Here is a 24,790-nt window from a genome sequence, read left to right on the forward strand (position 1 = left end):
TTTGATAGGATCACTTATGAGCAAGTTCGCAACAACAAGGGAACTATGGTCTCGATCCCTGATCAGTGGGCGTACCCAGTATTTTCGTCTTTTCTTTTAATTCCTTAGCCACCATGACAAAACGACCACATCGTCATCGGAATCCATTGTAAAACTGAAGGGAAAACCGTTTCTTTTGTATGCATGTACGAGTGAAATGGTTTGCATGCAACACGTTTCCTGAAGCTTGTTTCATGAAACGCGTTTCTCCGGTGTGCATCCCGCCTCACTCTTATGTTTCCGTTTACTGTGTTTATTATCTGAATTAATCTTAGACCAGTTATAGAATAGACACGCTGGGAAGTCTAGCCTCTGAAGCCAACATCTACTGTCAAATCCACCTATCTTGACGTCACGCATCCTATGGAAAACTTTCAGATTGTGTCTATTTCAGATTCATGGTGTTTTTAGGTTATTTCTAGCTACGGGCAAAAACGATTTTGGTTAAGTAATAATGTTTTATGTGATATCGGCTTCAAAGTTAAAATGTGTTTTGGAAATAATAAGGTACGGTACGGTAGTCTACAAAACTACTTTATTGTCATGCTGCAATAAGTTCACTTACATCATAACCAAGGATAATTACAGTTACAACTTACAATATTTTATGTGTATAAATTTCAACTTACACATGAAAAGATATTCCACTTTTATTCCTAAAAATTTCAGTGCAATTATATGCTGCGCAGGAGATTACCATTTTCATATATAATAATTACATAAATATAAATATCTGCTATGTAAAACAAGCTATGTTTAACAACAATGCATTGTTTAACGACAATGTAAGTTAAACACCACAAACACTTACACAACAAACTCAAAAAAGTTTTCTATCATTTCTATACGATGCGTGACGTCACTGTTGTGACGTCAAGATGGGTGGATTTGGCAGTAGATTTTGGCTTCATCGACTTTCAGTATGAATATACAATGGGGCGTGTCTATTCTATAACTGGTCTAAGGGTTGGCTTCATCGACTTTCAGTATGAATATACAATGGGCCGTGTCTATTCTATAACTAATTATTTCTATATTAACTATTTCTATTTCTATATTAACTATTTCTATATTTCTCCAAAACCATGGTTGGCAACAAGCAACAAGACTTGTAACCTACTTGTACCTTTGTGAAACGGACCCCGTTTTTTTCAGATGCATTATATTTATATTTTAGCTCGTTGGTCTTCACTATTTGAGATACAATATAGGGACGTTCCGATACCGCCATTCATTCGATACTTGGTATCGAGTCGGTATCGAAAGGAGAGTATCGATATTAGTAAAGTATCGAAAGAAAAGTATCGATACCATGAGTATCGAAAGAAAAGTATCGATACCGATACCACAAGCATCGAGTGAGCATTAAGTATCGGAATTACCAACTAAAATACTTATCTACTAACTGCAAAACTGCAATCTATCAAGTATAGTCTCAATAGTCTGTCGAAACAAAGAAGACCCTCTGGCAAGATGGGAAAATGACTCCAGCTTGGTCAATAAGGGTATCAATACGTTTCTTCCGATACTTTACTAATAACGATACCCTCCTTTCGATACCAAGTATTGAAAGATGGTGGTATCGGAACTGGAACGTCCCTAAAGATGTGTAAATGACTCAAGCTCGGTCAATATTGGTTCAAAAATTATCAATTTGATTTCAAATTGTAGGAATATTTGTTCAAAAATTATAAATGTGGTCTTAATAGTAGATCAAATTGATAATTTTTGAACCAATATTGACTGAGCTTGAGTCAGTTATGTACTGTTTGTTATTAGTGATGGCTATAATTCAGTACTATAATTTTCATCTATATTAATCCTTATAATCTTCTAAGATTGATATAACAATTTATTTATGATTATGTAATTAATTGAAGTGAACTACTTTTTTACCCATTTCGCCATTCGATACCGTTTCGATACTCTAACTTGCGTATCGATACCAGTAAAGTATCGAATCATTCGATACCGATACCACCGGTATCGAAAGCAAAGTATCGATACCAGTAAGTATCGAAAGTATCGGAACGTCCCTAGATACAAATGGCAGTGAATTCTAACCTAGATCGTCACGTTTTCTTTTAAGTTTAACCTCTCAAGAAGTAAAACTCATTACCGTAACAGAAAAGTTAGTATCGTATTTCAGAAACATAACTTTGCAGTGTAAAGTTAATTTAAATCAAATATCTAAATTATTCAGGTAATTTATATTCAACCTTTATGTCAATAATTACGTTTTGGTATCTTCCATTAGCCTATACCTTGTTTGTAAACACTATCACTTATATAAACTTTATTTTTATTCTTTTAGACTATAATATAGGGACTGTGCAGAGTATTTTTCTACAAGTAGGCTGATATTGAATGTTTGTATTGGCTCAATTTTTGGATAGCCAAGACTCGTAAATTATACAGTGTTTCCAAACTTGTGATCCACTTGAACTGTTTGCTGTACGACTTCCACCAGTGCATGCTCGTCTGTTTTTCTTCCGCCGCCTGCCCTGAGAAAGATTTTATGTTATTTCAAGACATCCCAAAGCCCTAATGTGTGTGGCATGTCTGTATTCAAGCTTAGAAAGGTGGTGGATCGTAGATGATATTGCAAACTCCCTTGCCTGAGATATGTCATCTTTCCTGACTCTGAAGACCTCAAGAACCGTTCCTGTGTTAAAAAAGGGTGACCGCCAGAGCCTAGACAGCTTCAGGCTAATGTCCATGTCTCCAATCTTAAGAAAGATTGTTGAAGCGGTCATCATACCACAACTTGAGGAGTTTTTTGAGAGAAACAACCTTTTCTTGAGTATCTATTAAGATTGGTTTTCGTAGAGATTTTCAACTTTTGATGCAGTGAATACAGTGGCTAATAAAATTGGTCCAGTATTTGAGGTTGGGAGTCCCTGGCACTTACATTGTGCGATTTGAGCAGAGCGTTTGATTGTGTTGACCAATAATAATAATAATGTTTTATTAACTCAAGAGCTTTTACAAACATAGAGTCTCGTCATACAGTTATTTATAGTCAATAAAATATAAATATAAGTTCCATGTCAATAGTCCATTCAATATAAAAATCTTATCACAGCTTATCCGTTTGACTGCTGAGTCAGTCTAGATCATAATTAAATTAATTATAACAGAAAAAACAACAACATATCTAATGATGATCAAAACATTGCCAAATAATAACATTAATATCACAGTCAAGACAAACGGAGATTAAACAAGAATCAATCACAGTCAGGTAGGTCAAATCACAGAAACATAGCATAAAACATAAACAATCTATACATCAATATCATAGCCTCCAGATAAAAATTCATTTATTGAATAAAATGGGTTTCTCTCAAACCACTGATGCAATTTGATCTTGAACACATTTATTGGAGGATCTCGCAAATCAAGAGGTAGTTTGTTGAAAAATTTTATACCACAAGAAAGCCAGTGGTTCTGAGTCTTTCTAAGTCTGCATCTAGGAACATTAATATCATGACTGGTTCTAACATTAAACCTGTGAAGTGAACCTCTTTCATTATGTTGTAACAGACTTCTCTTGACATTTATTAAAGCTGATAAAATATAAAGACCATGCACAGATAACAGTTTCAACTCAACAAATAAAGGACGACATGTTTCCCTGGGAGGCTTACCTAGCATAGCTCTTATGGCTCGCTTTTGGCACAAGAGTATGTCATTTACTGAGGGAGCATGTCCCCATAATTTTAAACCATATTCTATATGACATTGGAACAAGGCCAAGTAAACAGTTCTCAGTTTATCCAATGAAATCGTATTTCTTAATCTTCTTAGAGCATAAATCACTCTAGACAGCTTAGTACAGACATTGCTCACATGCACCTGCCAATCCAATTAGGTGTCCAAATAAATGCCAAGAAGCTTCACTGCAGATGCATCATTCCTAAGACCACAGACAATCCTTTGAGTTTTTTCAGCATTTATCAGCAGCCCATTTGCAGCAAACCAATCAGCCACCATACTGAAAGCTTCAGCCTCAATCTGCTGCAGCATGTGAAGATCTTCATGGCTTGAGACAAGAGTTGTGTCATCTGCGTAGAGTACGGTTCGACAAGGAACATTTGCAGACAGGTCATTTATCATGCACAGGAAATGAAAATTACATACCTACTGATCAAGAAGCTACATTGTGTGATTTGAGCAGAGCGTTTGATTGTGTTGACCATCACATACATACTGATAAAGAAGCTTTGCTGTCTGAGAGTCCTAAGTCACACAGCCGCAATTTAGTTTTTTTTTCTAAATAATGGTTGATCATAAGGGAGTGAAACTTTTCACAACATCTCGACAATAAGACTGATCTTCAAAGAAATTATGACAATTCTTCAAATCATACCACAAAATGGGGGAGTTAAAATTGTATTTTTGAATAACCAAGTAACCGTGATTTTACAAAAATCCAAGAATAACTTTTTTCACCAACTTTAATTAAAAATCGATTGACATCTCATGTTCTCACTTGAGAACATGTTCTCATTTGATTGAACGAATCAACTGAAATATGGAAACTTTACTGACAGGTGACTGCTGGAGGTTTGTTGCAGTACATACCAAGGCATGCTGCTAAAGTTTGCCTTAATAATGCAACAATTTCCATCTGCTATGCAGATAAAATGTTACATAACCTTCTAAAGCTAGGTCACCTATCACTAAAGCTGCCATTTTTTATTTATAATAAAATCTTGAAATAGGCCTAATTATCTCTCAATTTGTCTATTGATGTACATCTGCTTTGATATTTCAATATGGATTTTAAATTGAAATAAAGTTTGTTTCCAACTGAACATAATATATTAGATGAGTTAGAAATTTATACCTTTTTGTTCATCCATTAAGTCAACTATACTTGTGGGATCGATAGCGTCAAGACATGAATAAACTTGAAAAAATACTAATTGATCAGCAATACTGATTGTCAATCGCTTTGAACTGAGATGCCACACTCAATTATATTTACAATTAGTTAACATATGTAATGGCCGTCCTCATGAACCCAATGACAAATTCAGCCAGATTGCATTGAGACAGGTCGTAGACAATTTATGGACATCTTAATAAGTCCTGGCTCGCAAGTAACTGGTCACAACTTGGCCCGGCTCAGAATAAACTGCTTTACACGTGCAGGCAGCCTGTTGAAGTAGCATAGTTCTGAACTCATGTAGCAAACCCGCGATCTCTGGAGGCGCACTCTTGTGATGTCAAATAGCTCTTATTGGCTGTTGTTTTCCGAGTCAACAAATATCATTGGTACTTCTTGATGTACATAGGCAGAGAAAAAGGTAGTGCTGGCTACTATTGAAATACCCAGACTATTAAAAAGGAGGTTGCAATGTGCATGATTTTTGCTTGCCGTTATAATCCAGTTCATTTTTGCAGTTTCAGTATGTTCACAACCTTGGCTGAATGGCAGTGGAAAATAGCATGACTCACCATTACCAGACATGCGTTCTTCTGATGCTCGAGCAAAAGGAAAAAGATTCGGGTAGGGAAAGGGGACAATATCTTGTGACTTGTTGCATGTGACTAGCCTAGAGGAGTTTTGGATCCCAAACAAAGCCTACTAGCGCGCAGGGTCATAAGGCAGACTTTGCAACAAACTTTGACGATATATTTTGTCTTACACTCGTTCAGATAAAAGATGGAGCTGGGGTCAATGACGTTGAAGACCACAGACGTTCATGTCTATGAATATACGCTTAATGTCATTACCAAATGACAGCAATTTTTTATCAGCTAACAGGAAAGTTGAGCAATTTTTATCCAAGTCGTTGAACTTTATTATGAAATGGATCGTTTATTTATTGTGCAAATAAACGATCATTTATTTATTGTACAAAATACTACAATCATAATATAATTATGACATTCAAGGAAAAACTAGGCTTAGCCTGTACTATTTCTCTCCAAGAATTTTGATAAATAGTTAATGTTGTCCAAAGTTTGAGGTTATGATATCACACACTGCTCCATCATTTGATTTTTGGTCCAGGAATAATGATTTAAAGATTTTGAAATTTTAAGGTTGGCATAATACTTCAAGTGAATCAGAATGTGTAACAATGAATAAAAAACTTAAGGAATATCAATTAATATCGTCCCCAGTATTTACCGTGAGGTTCAAGAAAATTCATAGAAAAAGGACAGGAAGTAGCTCCTCTCAATGATAATGCCTGTGTCCTCCCAGTCAGGTACGTCTTCAAGATGTTTAAAGCAGAGTCTACAACGCCTTAGTAACGATGTTTCTCAATAAGTTTGGTATCTGTAATGGTCAACACAGTCGAATACTCAAATCACATAAGGTCAATTCCAGGGACTCACCAACCTCAAACCAATCTGCTCAGCCGCTTGATTTACTGCGACCATACGACCTTACTCTGCGAAATCAAACTACGTACTTGAGAAAAGTTTATTCTTCTCAAAGAAGGAATTGATGAGAACTCTTAGGGCCAGTTTCCGAGCTTGGGATTTAGCTAAGTTCTAGATTTGAAACATCTGCAGTAAGAAAATTGGTTTTCCGAAACGGGGCTTAGTCGTAGTCCACGTTTAAATTGAATTTCGAAAAACTAGAAAATTGAACACAAAATAAAATAGAGAGAAAATAGTGTTAAGTTTCAGCTATTTTGAATTATTTAGGAATGTTTCATTTCGTCAAGAAAAAACATTTCCAATTATAGAAATGAGAAAAGAAAGATTACCATAAAAACTGCGACTACGCCGCCCCGTTTCGGGAAGCCAATTTGCTGACTCCAGCTGTTTAAAGTCTAGAACATAGCTAAATCCCGAGCTCGGAATCCGGCCCTTAAAGATAGCTGTTTTGCACATTTAGTGGCAGTAAATCGTACATTAAAATGTGTTGCGTATTCAAGGCTTTTTAAGATATCAGTAGGCCTGGCTATATTATTTATTACAAATTCAAAATGTTTTTATTTTATAAATAACTTGAAATAACCATTACAATGTGAACAATTAAATCGAAATATATGCATTCAGTGACTAATAATAAAATACTATGTAATACTACATTAGTAAAAATATTCTAACAAATGAAGATGTTTGAATACTTGTGAAATGGAAAAGTAGAACATGCAACTCTTCCACGAAGGCAGATTTCTGTGTGGGGAGAGGAGACTGGATCTGGCCTATAGCTTGACCAGCAACAGGTTTTTAAAATATTATGATTAATTTTTCCTAGCTTTCAATACGAAATATATTGAATATATTGGTTATAAATTACATAGTTCAAATAAATGTTTCAACGATATAAAAGTTTTAAATGATGATCAAATAAATTTATGAATGGTTAGCAAGAATTTGGATTAATGATTCACTAACAACTAGATCATGACAATCAGGATTTCATCACCCCACTTATAACTTATTATTTGAAAAATGCGCATGTTAGTCCGGGCGCAAATGTCATTCCGTGGTCATTTTTGAGTAACAACCGTGGAAGATGTGTCAATTTCTTCGTTAGGTCTAGCATGATAAGGATCGTGATGATGATAAGTAGAAATCACAGGCAAACACCTCGGAAACAAGATGGCCGCCAAATTTTTCAGGGTTTTGCTATATTGCTTGTATTTCAATAACCGTTCAAGATATTCAAACGTTTTTCTGGATAAAAATATTTTAAACATCTTCCTCTACAATATTTGTTTAATCAAATTTTCCTCTAAAATGCATATTTTAATAATATTATATTTTAATAATAATAATATTTTAGCTATAACCTTCAAAAGCCAAAAAAACGTCTTTTCTGAATTTGTTCAAATTTCATTCCATTATAACTTTTTTTGTGCAAGAGATACAGAGAAATTTCAAATCTATGAAATCTAGAACATTTTTTCAACTTTTGACCACTCTTTCCATTATTTATTCAACTTCAAGAACTTGAAACATACATTTTTTGGGGACAATATTTCACTTTTCACTCTGTATATGTATTCACAGTTGAATAACACTATAGTCCAGTCACTATATACATTGGTGCATGCAATTCATATTGTAGTTCTGATTTTTTAAAATATTATTATTATTAAAATATTATACATAAGAGAAGTTCAGAACCAATTTCTTCATGCAAAATTTTCTTGTGCTAGAAACAGGATGGCCCAAAAACCTTGTATTTTCGGCTCATTTTCAGCTATTTCTGCCAAATCTCGTAATCGGACAGAAAAATTTGCTCTCGCCTTTTTTTAGATCATGAAATTCTGAATAAAATGAGATATTTCGGAGCTCTTTATTTCCAATGAGTACTGAGTTATGATTTTTCAAAAATGAGTGAAATTTGAAGGAAAAATCAATTTTGATGAATTTCAGTTTTTGATTAACAATATTTTCCGATTGTCAACATTTAGATGTATAATTCAAAATCCCTCTGGGCGTATTTTTGTGCTCTACAATCTGAGACAGGGAGAGCGCTCTATCTCAAATAGATTTCCAGGTACACCTGAAAACAATGCTCCTTGTATTGTGAAAAACACCTAATTTTCAGCTTCAACCATCACCAACTACATTGTCCTCACATTGATATTTCGCACAATGACATAAGTTCATGAGATCATGTGAGTGGAGAGGCGCCAATCCCAACAATTAGAAAACCGTGTAACTCATGACTCCTTGAAGGTACAGACTTGGGAATGATATCAATCTTTTTATAATGATGTGTAGAAAGAGATTAATCCATGATATCAATCTCAAAAATGTTTGTCATGATGAAAAAAAAAGGCAGCGAAAATATGTCGATTTTCAAGAAATCATCTGTAATTCTAATAATGTCGAGGATATCGGATCAATTCAGCCATCTGGGAGCTCCAAAATAATCATACTACAATATTCGAAAGATTTATCCAATTCCACCAACTTTTACTGTGGTGAATATAACTTCATACTCTTGTCAATAATGACCGCCATCTTGCATTTTTCAATGATGACGAATATTTTCGTTGTTTCCATCATCGATATTCTTTTTCGTCTTGTTGTAACGAAGAGATTGAGACCATTTGCAAGTCTCTATCTTAAAGTAGTCATGAAAAAATCGATTTTATAGTTCTAGCTTATTACCTCATGCCTATGGAAAAACGCTCCAGAAATCATGCAGGGTTTTCTTTGGAGAACTCATTTTTTGACGTACAGCACATGAAGATATATCGTTTCAAAGTTGAAAAAATTTTCTAGATTTCATAGATTTAAAATTTCTCTGTAAGTTTATTTCTTGCACAAAAAAGTTATAATGGAATGAAATTTGAACAAATTTAGAGAAGACGTTTTTTTGGCTTTTGAAGGTTATAACTAAAAAAATATGAGTTTTAGAGGAGAATTTTATAAAACAAATATTGTAGAGGAAGATTTTTAAAATATTTTTGTCCAGAAAAACGTTTTAATATCTTGAACAGTTATTGGAATACAAGCGATATAGCAAAACCCTGAAAATTTTGGCGGCCATCTTGTTTCCGAGGTGTTTGCCTGTGATTTCGACTTATACGATTCTTATTATGCTAGACCTAACGAAGAAATTGAGACATCTTCCACGACTGTTACTCAAAAATGATCACGGAGTGCCTTATTCATGACATTTGCGCCCGCACATAGTCCATGTGTTAAGAGAGAAAAAATAATTATAGAGATGAATAATTGAACGTTAATTTGAATGTATCATGAGCTTCACATTAAAGATAGTTCTCCAAATAATTGTGATAAATGTACCGTAAGTTACACAAGTCATAATGTTATGGTCTACAAAACCATCTTTGAAAGATTCATTCTATTTCAAGCTAAATACAATTCATCTTCCTTTTCCCTCTTTATAACCCCTTACTCCACCATTATTAAATGGTTGGTATCATAATTTCAATAAGCTTTTTTTCTTCTAGATCTAGCCTTAGCCTAAAACATGGCGCCAGTTCCAACTAAAAAAACTTGGAAGGAGGTAAACAGCGAACGAAAAACAATTAGAAAAAAATGGAAAGAGAAAAAACTATTGAAACAATTAGGAATGAAAAAGGATGTGAATAGCTTTGAGGAGGCTTTGGACAAGCCAGAAGAGAGTGAAATCACGTGTGAAGCTACTTGTTCGAACGTGGCACCTGTTGACAAACCTGAAGAAGCACCAGCTCTCACTGAGCCGCCTACAGTGAGCATAGCAGTACCAGGCTCTATTATGGAAAATGCGCAGTCAGCTGAATTGAGAACGTATCTGGCCGGACAAATTGCACGTGCGGCTTGCATCTACAACGTCGATGAAGTAAGTGAACTTTTCTGGATGAATAATCCTCAAGTACAGTGGTGGAAGATGAATTCTGTCATCAACTGATGGTTAGGTGATCGTTCCAAGTTTGAAATATAACTGAAATACTTAAGTAAATTTTAGAATGAATTATTACATTCTATATAAAAGGGAGTCCCCGTAAATATTGATTCAAATATTATTTATATTCAGTTAGCGTTACAACTGTTAATGTATAGACTCAAAATAGATAATATCCAACAAATTGTGTTCATCTCGTGTAACTATATTTCAATAGAAAAGGACCAGCTCACATTCAAGAATGAAGATTATATTCATACACGAGAACTGTGTAGTTGTACCTATAATATCCAATCCACTTATATTTATATGAACAAACTTTTTAAGCCAAGCCCTTATTATCGGATGGGTACGTTAAATTGTCGGTCCCGGTTGATGTATAACAGTCGTGAGGCCCATTGACGGCATAAATTATAATATTTGTCTAGTTGGGACCGTCCCTAATTCCTTGTCCACACTATCGTCAAGTCGCTGCAAGCTTACCAGCTTGGCCACGTTGGTCTTGCAATCCATTTGTGGATGCTTGGCTGGCCTTCACTCGACAAAAATCGGAGCGATGGGAAGAGAAGGCAAGTGAAGGCGAGACCTGGCAACCATCCTTACTTTCGCGCTTGTCGACATTTGTATGCATTGGGTGAAAGTGTGGATGCAGCATTAAGGTACTCCCAACCAACTAAAAGTCATACAATTTTTTTATTAGAACCTTTCAATTTCCCATGATATCTGTGAGAATGATATTTGTAATAATTAATCCCAAAATAGTTCATTGTCTCCTTATCAGTCAATCTTTCTTCAGTTCCTAGCTAAATACTTACTTGCTATTTAAAAAATATCCTATTTCATTACCGTACAAACGTTGTTTTCAGATTATCGTGTTTGATGACAAAGGTGAAGGTAACGACAGCAAAGTGAAAATCCTTGTGGACAAAAAGAAGAGCTGGTCCTGTCTGCAGCTGGCTAGAATTCTGCAGTACTTAGAGTGTCCGCAGTATCTGAGGAAGCACATATTCCCCCTGCACAAAGACCTGCAGTATGCCGGACTGCTCAATCCATTGGATGCCCCCCACCATCTACGTCAGCAAGATGAATCTCCGTTCAGGTAACTAAATTATTTTCACCTTTGAATTCGAATTTAAGGAAATATTCAAAATTCATTAAACATCTTAGGAAATATTTCCATGAGAAATACATTACCACCGCATAACCCTTTCTTTATTTTTCACCTAAATAATTCAATCACTTTCAACTAGTCGCAACCTGGTTTCTCAAACCGGAAAAAGTAGCACTGATCAAAAATCAGAAACATATGACATCCAGATAAGTCCTGAAATGAGATCTAGATAAAGATTCTATGTCTAGTAAATTTTCAAATGTTTACAGGTCATCATGTATTGATACTTCAATAGTATCTTATTAAATTTGAGTTTTGTATGAATTCCTGATAAATCGAAAGACCCGACTTGCAAGGCTGAATTCCGAGTTCCTGAACTCTATTCGATTCACATATTCAGTCAGCATTCTGTGTACTGGAAAGCCGTTTCTATATTATGTAATATGGTAGATTCCTATGTTGAATATTCAACAATTAACCATAATTCTCTCTGTAAAATATCCAATGGTTTGCTTCAAGGTCAATTCTTGGATCCTCTTTTTCTTATTCACATGAATGATTACCCAAAACAATCTTGAGAAGCAATAATAATAATAATATGAGTTTACGCTATATCAATATTAATATAGACAACCTAAATATTTGAGACAAAAGTAAGAAATAAAAGAAGTTTTGGGCAGCAGCCAGTTTTCTCTTTTTTGAATATTGTATTGGTTCAACCAATAAATAAATAATCTTTAAATCAATGACATACCAGAAATTATTACTATTCATTATTTCTGTTTGTGAAATTATTACTATTCATTATCCTGTTTGTGATATGGTATTTCTAAAAGTTAAAAATTGTAGTTCAATTGAATACAATTATATTTACTACAGATTGGTGTTTCTGTATAGGGAAGGAGTGGTCAGTGACGTGCCTTTGCGTGCAGGCAAAGGCTCCTACGTGAATGTTGGCCTACTGCGAGACGTGGTAGTTGACAAAGTACTCACGCCTTCTCTGCGTGTCACTGTCAAATTCCTGCCTCAAAAAGAGGGCTCAAAAAAGTTGACGGGCCTAGTTGTGCCCCCCTCACAGCCCAAATCCGAACTGAACCTGTACTGGGGCTACACGGTGAGGTTGGCCGATAGTTTGAGCGACGTTTTGACCAACAGTCCCTACAAAGACGGCTATGATCTGACAATCGGCACTTCCGAAAAAGGTACACATGTTGAAGATGTCGATGTCGACTCTTTCAGTAGTTACAAACATTGTTTGATTGTTTTTGGTGGACTCCATGGGTTAGAAGCGGCTCTAGAAGCTGATGAAAAACTAACTGTTGATGATGTTAGTTTACTATTTGACAAATACATTAATACGTGCCCCAAACAAGGGTCTAGAGTGATTAGAACGGAAGAGGCCATCTTGATATCGTTGGCGGAACTAAGGCGAGTTCTCAATATTTGATCAAATATATCAATGCAATTTTTAATAAAATTTTAAAATACCTTAAATCTGTATTTTACCTTCCCTTATCAACCACCAATTCCCAAAAAACGATTTCAAATTATCAACTTTTTTATAGTGAAGGTAAAATTTATTGTGGTAGATACGCATTTTAAATAAGAACTGGTGAATAAAAAATAAAAATGTATTGTTATGCATGATATTTATAATTGATTCTTGAGAATAATGTTAGTCAAATTAGCTGTGCTAATAGTGAAGTGGTGTGTTTTTTTCTGGCTCAAAATTTTGCAAAATTACTCAAAAATTTCCAATCTGTAGAGATTTGAGTGAAATATTTTTGTTTTTAATCAGTTTTTAATTCAAAATTTTTAGTTTAGTCTTTAGTTTTGAAGTGGAAATTGGACTTTTTGAAGTGAAAGTGAAATCTTAACCTTATTCTTTTTTGAAACTTTTATTTGTAAAAATTTGGGAGAAGACAGTTTTGGGCTATGCCTGTTGTCTTCTCCCAATCATATTATATTTATTATAATTATGATATGTAATGACAATGGAATAAATAAATAAATTTCGGTTTGATGCGTAGCATCCAAGTACTAGACTCTTTGTGATTGGTTGATGGGCAACCAAACCGAAATCAGCTCGTTCATTCTTGAGATTTGTTTATAAATACGGCCTTTAATATAGTCACAGTTTATTTATTGAAAAATCGAAATTCAAATTACGTTTATCACACACTAACGTTTTTTCGGAGAGATTGATAATGGTTCAACGTGGAAAATACTTCCTCGTTTTCCTATTGAGAGATTGTAAGTTATTTATAAAATTTTTAGTTATTTATTAAATTAATTTCACATTATCATAGACTTGTTTTTTTTTTTCATTTCTCGTGTAAATAACAAACTGTGTTAATTTTACTCAGAAGCCGTTGTTGAAATTGGGAGATTTTTTAGTTCGGTGATTCAGGACCGTATTTGTAAGCTGATCAATAGAAAGAAAGACGTCAAGTTGCTCAGTATAAATTTGTTATTATTAATGTAATTAAGTCGTAATTTCTACTCAGCAACTTGCATGAATAAGGATCCTAATTCAATTTCGAAATTATAGTATTGACGAGCGCCTGATACTCATGTTAGACACGTGACCGTTTTTTAAACAGAACCACAAACTTTTTATCTTTGTCCTTTCAAAATTACATCTCGGTTGTTCGGAACCCACCAAAAAGCGTTGTTAAGTTCAATTTTTAATTATCAAATCACTATCAAACCAGAATATCATATGGGCATAATCCTTCGAAAAAATAGGAAATCAAGGATTCGAAAAAGTTGATAAGTTGAAATTTATGAACACCAGCTATAAAAAATTTTATTAACATAGAAATATCAAAATCAATATTGGAATGTTACTTTATGGCATTTGAATATCAGCTCAGAGGTCATTCTTCGAAAATGAATTTTGCACAGTTGCTCGAAGAGAACAAATAACGTGATTTGGATTCTCCGATTTGACAATCGCAGTTCCAGCTACTATCCAATTTGCTCCAGCCTGTAAAAAATAAATAAAAAAATTTGGGGGGTAAGTTTTTGAAACTCTCTTACTCTATCACTAGACACCTTTCTTATGTAGTACCGAATCAATACAAAGCACAACAGAAATCCAATAATAAAGCGACGTGCTCTTGGTACTCCCGTCGAAAGGGTGACTGTTTGTGGTGAACTCTACTGACTGAACGTTTTAATCTTTTGTATGTATCTTATGTATGATTTCAGAATCACCTAAAATTGAAAATACAATCATTTCTAATCATCATTCCTCTTTCATTAGACATGCACAAGCATAGTACGGGTACACTTATTAAAAAAATCAAATTATCTCTTAGTTTCATTATATTCCAAATGCGACTTCACACGCAACGATAAATCTGAGGGCCAGAAGGTAAATCGCAACGTATTTATAAATTGTTATTTGTATATCTAGAGTGAAAAGTACAGTTTTTTCTCCCTGAGGGAAAAGTTTAAAGCCCGAGGCGATGCCGAGGGCAACAATTTTCCTGAGGGAGAAAAAACATTTTTCACTCGTGATATACACAACATTTTTCCTCCACCTACACTTTTATAAAAACTACAAATAAAATAATTTTTAAAAGCGTAGGTGACCAAACAATGTGTTACAACATAATTTAAAAAGTAAACAGCTGGGCTGGCTTATAATCACAGTTCTCCGCCGACTGCGCTATGCGCTATCTGTCATCAAAGGTTGTAACAACAATGGCCGCCACAACTATGATGAAGTTCCCGTTTCAAATTTGATTTGTTAATGAGGAATATTCGTTGGCTGGTATTTTGAATAACATGGAATAAAAAAAAATGTTTATATTTTCTTAGTATAGTGATATGAAGTTTGTAATTAGCATACAAACATAAATTTCCTATATTGATCAAATGTCTGGTTGAGGTATTGAATTTAGTTGGTTTAATGACTATTCTATATGCTTCCTCATCTGAGCTTAGACCTTCTGACCTATTTCAAATGTACGTTTTTGACCGAGCGAAGTGAGGTCTAAGATTCAAGTCGACGATTTGGCATTTCTCTTAATGTTTATATGTTGCGCATTTACGGCGAAACGCGGTAATAGATTTTCATGAAATTTGACAGGTATGTTCCTTTTTTAACTGCGCGTCGACGTATATACAAGGTTTTTGGAAATTTTGCATTCCAAGGATAATATAAAAGGAAAAAGGAGCCTCCTTCATACGCCAATATTAGAGTAAAAATCAGACTATAGAATTATTCATCATAAATCAGCTGACAAGTGATTACACAGATGTGTGGAGAAGCCAGTCTATTGCTGTATTTCCATAAGATCTATAGTTTCAATCAGGTACTTGTGGATGAGAATACTGCGTGAGGTCTACTGTTCACATAACTACTAGTAAAATAGAGATGCTTCCCATGTTATTTAAATGGAGTTACTTTTACGCTCTAGGGAGTTTTCCTGTTTTCCCCCCGCGAGCGAAAAAGTGACACTTTAGTATTATTTTCAAGGGAGTAAAGTAAATACTTTAGACAGGAGGTTTTAGTCTCCAGTTGAAATTATTCAAGGCCTTCGCATTTACCGTTGCATGTGATACTGCCTTGACATGTATATGGTATATAACCAGGACCTCCCATATACCTCCCTTATAAACTAGGTAGTATATAAGAAGTCCTGATATAACGCAGCAACATAAACGTGCAGAAAGTCTGTTATATAAAATATGTGATTAATGCAGTGAGTAAACTGAATCGAATCAGCTGGTGAATTCAACTCGAAATGGAAAACATTCTATTAATTTCAACATATTTATCCATCTAATGTTGACTTGAACGTTATTCTTGGATTGTATTAAACTGCTCCTTTGGTGTTAGGCTTACCATACACGTTTCGATCGGCCTTAAGGCCCAGAGTTTTCAGTCCGGGCCTTATGGCCGGGTCTTAATGGCGGTCTCCCCACTCACGTATCGGTCGGCCTTACGGCCGATGCGTATCCAGTCGCGCGGTAGCTCTATTGGAAGGTGGGCGTTGTTTTGTGCAGATTTTAGTGCAATACATTTTAGTAAATTCAGTTCAAGACGTCATGTATTGAAGACCTACAAGCTATTGCAGTGACAATGTATGCAGTGTCCAAATGAAAAAAACGCAAAAGGGGCATGTGGGCGAAGTCATGGCTTGAAAGGAGGAAGTTCACCCATGTAAACTTATTGTCCGAGTTGCAATGTCATCCAAAAGATTAGAAAAACTATTTACGAATGGATGAGTCAACTTATTTGGATCTATTAAGAATGGTCACCCCGTTAATTTCAAAAGAAGATTCTGTGATGAGAAAAGCAATAACGCCGCATGAAAAATTGACAGCAACATTGAGTTACTTGGCAACGGGGAGAACATTAGAAGACATGAAGTTCAATACCAGAATTTCTCCTCAATGCTTTGGGAAAATAATACCAGAGACTTGCTTGGCATTGGCGAAAGCACTAAAGGACTACTGCAAGGTAAATATAGTTCAGTTCAAGTGGCTATTCACACTGAATTATTGTATTGTGTATTAAGTCCAACGTTTCCAAATTTGTCTATGATGCTATAAAAATAATGCTAGATAAAATAATTTTGATGATTATGATCTTGAATATTTATCCTATTGTATTAAGCGAGCAATTTCTGTATTTTTATAACTGGTTATTTATGTTCAACGGATCTCGAAAACGGCTCTAACGATTTTCACGAAATTTGGAACATAGTAGGTTTATGATATAAAAATTCGATTGCACAAGTCTCATCCTTGGGAAAACTCGCTGAACGACATTAAAAGGGTAATTCATCCCTGGCTGATACAGCTGAGACATTCGTCGTCTGTGGATAGTAAAAAAGTGAGTGAGCGAGTGAGTATATAAAAAATCAAATTATCGCATCCCCGAAATTCATAAGATGACGTATAGCCAGCTGTGAAATATAAACACGATCATTTTAGAGAATGTGTTCTGTTTATCTATCTTCTATATAATATAAAAGCGAAATGGCACTCACTCACTGACTGACTGACTGACTCACTCACTCACTCACTCACTCGCATAACTAAAAATCTACCGGACCAAAAACGTTCAAATTTGGTAGGTATGTTCAGTTGGCCCTTTAGAGGCGCACTAAGAAATCTTTTGGCAATATTTTAACTCTAAGGGTTATTTTTAAGGGTTTAAAGTTCGTCTTTTAGCATGTATATTCTTCTTCTCCCAATCTCTTAATTATAATTGAAATTTCCATATCATATGTTACTATAGAACTATAATCTAGATAGAGTACCTCTTCGAAACAGTTGTTAACTGGCAACTAAATTAATAATTTTGTTAGGTTGGCACCAAGTTGAAGATTTAAATGCATTTATCGCGGAAAAATTGATTGGGCACTGCTACTTCAATCCTGGGAATATTATATTACTAGCCGTCAGGCTCGCTTCGCTCGCCATATCCGTTTAGCCAGACGTTTAGTCTGGACCCCCGACTGGATCGTCCTGACATAATATATATGATAAAAATGCTCAAATGAAAAATGCAGGCGAGCGGAGCGAGCCTGCTGATCTCATTCTTGGACGACCCAGTCGGGGGTCCAGGGGCGGAGCCCCCTGGCTAGACGGATATGACGAGCGAAGTGAGCCTGACGGCTAGTCAATATATAAAAATAACGAGCGAAGCTCGGTGTCCCGATATTGATGTTATCATAGAGACAGATTTTTAAAACATGTGGCTTGAATACACGATACAATACGCCAATGTGAAAAGCCCTAGTGACTTTGTTTCTATTTAGCTCTAAATTTTTCATGTGAATTCAAAATAGTGGAATTTTTGTATTATTTTTCTAGTTTTTGTTTAGAACTATTAAGTTGTCTTTACCAAAATTGTTTCTATTGATAAATAATGGTTTTTTGAAATTGGAAATTATTTATATTAAGTTTTATGATTAACAGAACTTTTTTTGAACTGTTTTCGTATAAATTAGTAGAAGAGCTGTTTTGGGAAAAATGCCCAAATGGGTGTTTGTAGCATTCACTCATAGTAATTAACAGATGCAATGATTAATACAACAAAATCAATATCTTTCAGATTTAATAGTGTAACTTGCTATACAGCTGATGAAATGAATCTTTATTTTGATTTTTTCCAAACTAATTCATCCATATCAAATTTAGTTTTGTAAAAATCAATCAAAATTTGAAATGCATCATAATAAAAACTATTAAAGGATGCATTGTCATAAGCTTCGATCTATTCTGAAAGTTTCAAGTCTCTAGCTTGTCATGAAGTGGATAAAAATTGTTCAAGAAATCGATTTTTCGAGTAAAGCTGCGTTTACACCAAAGTTATTAACAAAATGTTAATAACTTAATCTTTATAGATTCTATTAGATTGAACGGAACTTGACAAACACATATGTTCATCATGTGTATGAAAAGTTATGTTCAATATAATAGAATCTAGCAGGATTAAGTTATTAATTTTTTTTAATAACTTTGGTGTAAACGCGGCTTAACTATGCTATTCATAACACGTGCAAAACGTGTTGACCGAGGGTAGAAAATATGACGGAGGAGGAAGAGCGGGTGTTTTGGCCTTAAGACGAAACCAGGTTTCCTTATTCACGTTCAGTTCCGAATCCGTCTTGAGGTCGGGCCTCACTGGATTCCAGTGCGGCAGGAATCCGGCCTTGAGACCACTTTTCGTCTTGAGACGACACCATACACGATGGTTTTGATCGGTTTTACCGGTTGCCGATCGAAACGTGTATGGTAGGCCTTAGAATTTAATTTAGAATCATTTTTATTGCTGTGAATCCTGATTGATGTCTTGTTATATGTAATTTAAACCATAATTTTATTAAATCACTTTTATTTATAGAGTTTTTCTTGAAACTTTCTAATTGAAAGTTTGCCAGTAACTAGCATTACCAATACATCAAAAAATATAGACATCCATTCAAATTATCTGAAAAGCTTTCATAAAAGACTTATTCAAAGAATATAAGACATTTTAGATGAAAATACCAACCTCAGCACAGCATTGAATGGTTTTCAGGTCAACACCTCCATCGACTTCTATATTGAGGTTGGGGTAGTTTTTCCTCAGATGTCTCACTTTCGGCATCATATCATTCATGAACTTTTGGCCTCCGAAGCCTGGCTCCACTGTCATTATAAGCACTAGGTCGGCCATTTCAATGTACTCCTCAACAGCCTCAACTGGTGTGTTAGGTTTGATCGCTAATCCAACCTGCAACAAAATAACAATAGAGTAGATAATTCTTCATTCACGTATATTACGTACAATATATACTGGCTTATACACTAATTTACATCAAATGACAGTAAAGCAAAGACAGTCATTTTGACAAAGTATTAAAATTCGATTAAGAAATGTGAAAATGCCATAATGAAAAAAGTAGTACATTTTGTAACTTTATATCTCGACTTTGCTAGCAATGTTTATTTTGGTGTCATTGGTAAAAGGAAACCAAAAATATTAATAAGAGATGGAGGAGATATTGATCAGTACTGGGCTGAAGGGGAGTGATTTATTCACCACAAGCTTAATTGGCCTTCGCTGGCAATCGTGTAATCTTTCTACTCCACCATCTTGAACAAGGTTTCAAATGCAATACAAAAAATAGGAAGTGAGGAAGTCACTCCTTAATTTCAACTCATTCACAAACTAACAAGCAGAGTTTCAAAAATAATAAATAGACCTAATACAAAAGGTGTGGTTCCAGAGGTAACTATTACAGTGGGCAATTAAACTTGGGATTTGATAAAATAAAGGAAAACAGATTCTGTCTCCTAATAAGAGAATATTTTTTCTTATTCTCGCCGGCCAGGATAGCCGAGAAGACTAAGACGTCACATCCTTCAGTCTTCTAGCGCTACCTCGTCTTGGGTTCGAATCCCGCCGGTAGAGCGCTTGGAATAGAATTTATTGTATCACGAAAACACTACATAATCAAGCATGGCTCAGTAGTATGTGTTAAAACAAGAAGGTAACAAGTTATAAAATAGAGTATCATCAAATAGATCATCTCATCAAATCACCCTATCACACTCTATTACCCACACTCAAGCAAAAAGCTCATGTGTGCATCATTCGCTATAAAAAATAGCAAGACTAGACATCTAATCTCTCAGATGAGTGTTGGGCTCTCAAATCCTCCCTCCATTACCCTTGAGACAAAATACGATAGATCTCTATCTCAAGCATCATCTCATTTCTCCGCTAGCTATTTTCCATAGGATGGGATCCCAAAGTAATTATTGGAACAGTGCACATTGCTGGTTAGTCATGTATGGAATTCAAAACACCTGACATTGCACATTAACATGGATTAAAACTCTATGCAGAACTATTTCACTGATTCCTCCTCCAGTATTTGATTTCCTCAACTATTTGATTTTAATATTTTTGACTTCAACAATTCGTTCTGTCTCTCATCAGACAAAGATTGATTCAATTCTATTGAATTCATTGACAGAATGGCTGATGAGCCACTGTTTTGATTTTTGTTTTTCCTTGCCTAGTAGAGGACGACGACAAGTTATTTTTAAAGATTGTAACAAAACAATAAATCCATCGTACATACCTTCATACCTGCTTCTCGAACTTTCCTACAAACTGTTGGCACATCCTCGCAAGGCTCAATGTGAAATGTGTACTGGTTGACTGAAGAGTCGGCCATTGGTTCAATCCACTAAAAAGAGAGATGACATATTCAATCCAATCTTATAACATGTTCAGAAAATGTTTAAAAATAAATAAGGAAGAAACCAGTGTCTGCTAAATTATTTATATATCATCTAAGTAGCCTACTGTAGATAGAATCTATCTATAGTACTTATGTCACAGCATAGAAAAAACTATTCTAATTGAAAAACTATACACATTACAAATGATGACCCATTTTAAAAAATGCATAATCACCAAACTACTAATCCAAAATGAGCAATCTTTACATCAATGAAAAGAGAAAAGTTTTTTACAATAAAGAATTCAGCCCCTTCCAGGCCAGGCAGCCGGGAGGCGCTACCAGATCACACAGTCGGCCGGGTGGACAGTCGCTCACTCCGTACCGGACATTGTTTCAAAACTTGGGTAGTCACGTTTCGGCTACCAGTGTGATCGCTGGGCTCGGCATCCAACCAGCAGCCAAAATGTGGCTGCCGTAGTCTAACAACAGTGCCAACTGATGGAGTGACAGACTGCCCGCCTTATTAACTGCGTGACCGGCCGTCAGACTGGCTAATAGGGGCCTAAGGTATTTATTTATTCAATTGTAAAATACTTGAAAAGATTTTTACTTTCCTTGCCCTATTACCATATGTAAGGAAAGTATTGCTTTCCGCAAAAAATTAAGGTACCCCAATTTCTAAATTTCTATACGTTTCAAGGTCCTCTCAGTCCAAAAAAGTGGTTTTTGGGTATTGGTCTGTATGAGTGTGTGTGTGTGTGTGTGTGTGTGTGTGTGTGTGTGTGTGTATGAGTGTATGTGTATCTGTGTACACGCTATCTCATCTCCCAATTAACGGAATGGGAATGACTTGAAATTTGGAACTTAAGGTCCTTACACTATAAGGACGACACGAACAATTTCGATCAAATAAAATTCAAGATGGCGGCTAAAATGGCGAGAATGTTTTCATTGGTATAAATATTGATTGATAACCTCTTCATTTTGGATAGTTCAGTTGATTTTTCAAAATGAGTTCATCATTTGGAATAATCCTGTTGTTTACTCTAAAAAATAGAGAAGACTGTGACCCCAGCTATAAGGCCGTCTGACGCGCTGAACTTATTTTGTGCGCGTCTTAAGAATGCATGGCCTCTTATGGGGAGAGTTTATTTCGCTTGTATGTTTTACTATAAGGATAGTATATATGGACTTATTCAGTAGCCTTGATAGTTTATCCCATAAGAGACATTGTATCTTGCTAACGAGGATTTCACTGCGTCTGACGTATAGTTGAGGCCTAAAAGCCCTAATCCTGACGTCAAATCGGACAGTCTGGTGTGAGCTAAGCTGTCAGAGGCGTTCTCTACACAGATTCAATCTAGACCGCCAAGGCCATTGATACGGTGGCGCGCTATAAACTCACAATCCAGACATCAGTCAGTCTGTCTGAGCGGGGACACTATCGTAGTCATTTCCACGAGGATTGGCCTGCGACTGTCAACAAACAGTGCTACTAACTGTACGAACCTAACCGGAGAACAAAAGCTCTTCCGCTCCGACAGTTGGATGTCTAGAGTTCTTTCCATCAGACTTCCAACACGCCTGTTCGGTGCTGGCCCAATTTTCAGTTGGACTTTCTCTCAGTCCGTCAGGTCACTTAATTGCCGTCAGGATTGAGTGTGTGTAGGCTAGACACTTGATAAGTAGTTTCTCTATGATTGTAACCTACTGTATTTGGTACTAATTCAAGTGAGTATGATAAATTAGGATACGGAACTACTATGGCAGCTGTGGTATGCCCAAAGAAGCAACATTCCCAAAAAAACGCAGGAATATTGGGTGACAGGTTATTATGTTAGAAGGTAGGTTGTTTTTTTGAGAAACAATGCAACATTTAACAAAGTATATAGATTCTCATAGTCTAAGAAACGGCACCAATTTTATCAGCAGCAACTTACCTTTTCTGGATTTGAAACCATCATATGGGATTCAAAGAAAGCTTCTTTTATTTTGTTCCTAAGGCATTTTACCACAGGATGTCCAAACGTCATATTTGGAACAAAATGTCCATCCATCACATCCAAATGCAAGTAATCTGCACCATTGTCAATTAATCGTTGAGATTCGTCAGATAAACATGACAAATCTGAATTCAATATCGAAGGTCCTATCATACAAGAAACACTTTTCTTTTCCATTTTAAATAAATTTATATAAACACTAAAAATAATCGGGTGATAATAGGTATTTAGAGGTTGAATGAAGGGCTATCTATCGATAAACGTTGAGTAAGAACTAGTTTACGAAATTATCAGTTCAAATATCACCGAAAAGCGAACATGAACAAGTGTCTGTGCAGTCTTGTCGAACATAACCTCAAAATGAGAAAGTGTCAAGGACAAAATGTGTTGTCATGGCAACTTGATAGTAAACTGAAATTGGCATTCTGTTGCATGTCTATCAATAGATTCAATATCCTGATTAATATTTTAGTATGTGCGTGTAAGCTTCTAAAATTCTGTCTGTACTTTTCGGATCAATATAAATAAGTTTAGTCGACAGTCCAAACTCCAAAATAAAAAGCTTCACTATGGTGAGTGTGACTCGTCACTTGGGCTAGGCTACCCTACTATTATTAGCTTTATTATAAGTTTCACTAATATTATTATTGTTATTTTGATAATTATTTTATTTTTAATAAAAAATTATTTCTCATTTCTCACAGTGTCTTAAATCTATCATTGTGTCTTGTTACCAAAGGTAAGGATACTCTTCTGCATAAGACTTGTAGGTAGCCTACTGTAGGCTATTTGATTCATTCATGTATGGAGAATTTTGTGGAATAATATTTAGGTAGGCCTACGGTATACAATAGGTTAACTTATTTTTCTGTGTGGTCTAATATCTGATAAGGGTTTATGTGAGAAGAAGATGTCTTGAACTTTTTGAGGTAAGTTTTCAAGGAAGTAGAAGGCTAGTATTTACAAAATATTGACAAACAGACTTGAGAGATACCGGTCTAGGTAGCACAGTCCTGGGGACAGTGGCGTCTTTCATTGAAAGCAGAAAGTAAAAGTAATCCAACTGAGTAATTTATAACTTCCAAAATTAAAAGCTGTAAAGCATGGAGTACCTCAAAGACCAGTAATTAAGTTTTCTCCATACATGACCAACACTTGCTGGATAAATTGCGTTATTAGGTCAAACTTTAAAACACAAGATCGAGATGGGTGGCAGTTGAAGTGAACTTGAAAAATTCTGGATTACCTCCTCATTCAGGGAGTAAAGTGGCAGGTTTACAAGCTTTGCCCAAAGCATCCTCTCAAATATCTTCACTTCCTGCACACGGAGACTCACTGGCATCATGTTGAATATTTTAGTGCACTGACAGGAAAACTACTGTGTGACCGTGTGAGTCTTGCATGAGGTAGATCAATGTCAGCCCGCTGTCTTGTGTTGTGATCATGAACTTGTCCTTTTTGAAGATAGGTTTGCTGTACTCTTCTCAACAGTGACAGGGAGCTGAACAGATACTAACTGTAGACTGTCATAATCTTCAGTCTCCTGAAGATCGGCGCAAAATGTTCAAAGCGATGAGAAGCAGTGATGATC

At 35.4% G+C, this 24,790-nt stretch overlaps 3 protein-coding genes across 7 annotated transcripts in view; 2 read left to right on the forward strand and 1 right to left on the reverse strand.

Moving 5' to 3' along the window:
• Positions 1-358: 358 nt before the first annotated feature.
• Positions 359-13,795, forward strand: LOC111056953 (putative methyltransferase C9orf114). Of its 5 annotated transcripts, none has more exons than XM_039434394.1 (5): positions 2,088-2,242; positions 5,452-5,557; positions 9,948-10,318; positions 11,248-11,480; positions 12,390-13,795. In XM_039434394.1, the coding sequence occupies exons 3-5, from the start codon at positions 9,968-9,970 to the stop codon at positions 12,937-12,939; spliced, it is 1,134 nt and encodes a 377-aa protein (XP_039290328.1). In that variant the 5' UTR covers positions 2,088-2,242; positions 5,452-5,557; positions 9,948-9,967; the 3' UTR covers positions 12,940-13,795. The 5 variants fall into 5 exon arrangements, with proteins under 5 accessions (XP_039290331.1, XP_039290330.1, XP_039290327.1 ...); XM_039434395.1 differs by having other exon boundaries at positions 2,091-2,170; XM_039434397.1 differs by lacking the exons at positions 2,088-2,242; positions 5,452-5,557 and adding an exon at positions 359-546.
• Positions 13,796-14,251: 456 nt separating this feature from the next.
• On the reverse strand, positions 14,252-23,779 carry LOC111044879 (ribulose-phosphate 3-epimerase). Its single transcript, XM_022330124.2, has 4 exons — positions 23,137-23,779; positions 21,092-21,199; positions 19,513-19,734; positions 14,252-14,481 (listed from the first exon to the last, which is right to left on the reverse strand). The coding sequence occupies exons 1-4, from the start codon at positions 23,374-23,376 to the stop codon at positions 14,365-14,367; spliced, it is 687 nt and encodes a 228-aa protein (XP_022185816.2). The 5' UTR covers positions 23,377-23,779; the 3' UTR covers positions 14,252-14,364.
• The window catches only part of LOC111044878 (leucine zipper transcription factor-like protein 1), a 30,262-nt gene continuing 29,073 nt past the window's right edge, over positions 23,602-24,790 (forward strand). The window contains exon 1 of the mRNA XM_022330123.2: positions 23,602-23,771. Coding sequence (XP_022185815.1) covers positions 23,769-23,771 — 3 coding nt within the window. The 5' untranslated portion in view covers positions 23,602-23,768. The remainder of the gene's footprint in view (positions 23,772-24,790) is intronic.

The sequence above is a fragment of the Nilaparvata lugens genome, chromosome 8 (genome assembly GCF_014356525.2).
Source record: "Nilaparvata lugens isolate BPH chromosome 8, ASM1435652v1, whole genome shotgun sequence".
Lineage (NCBI taxonomy): Eukaryota > Metazoa > Arthropoda > Insecta > Hemiptera > Delphacidae > Nilaparvata > Nilaparvata lugens.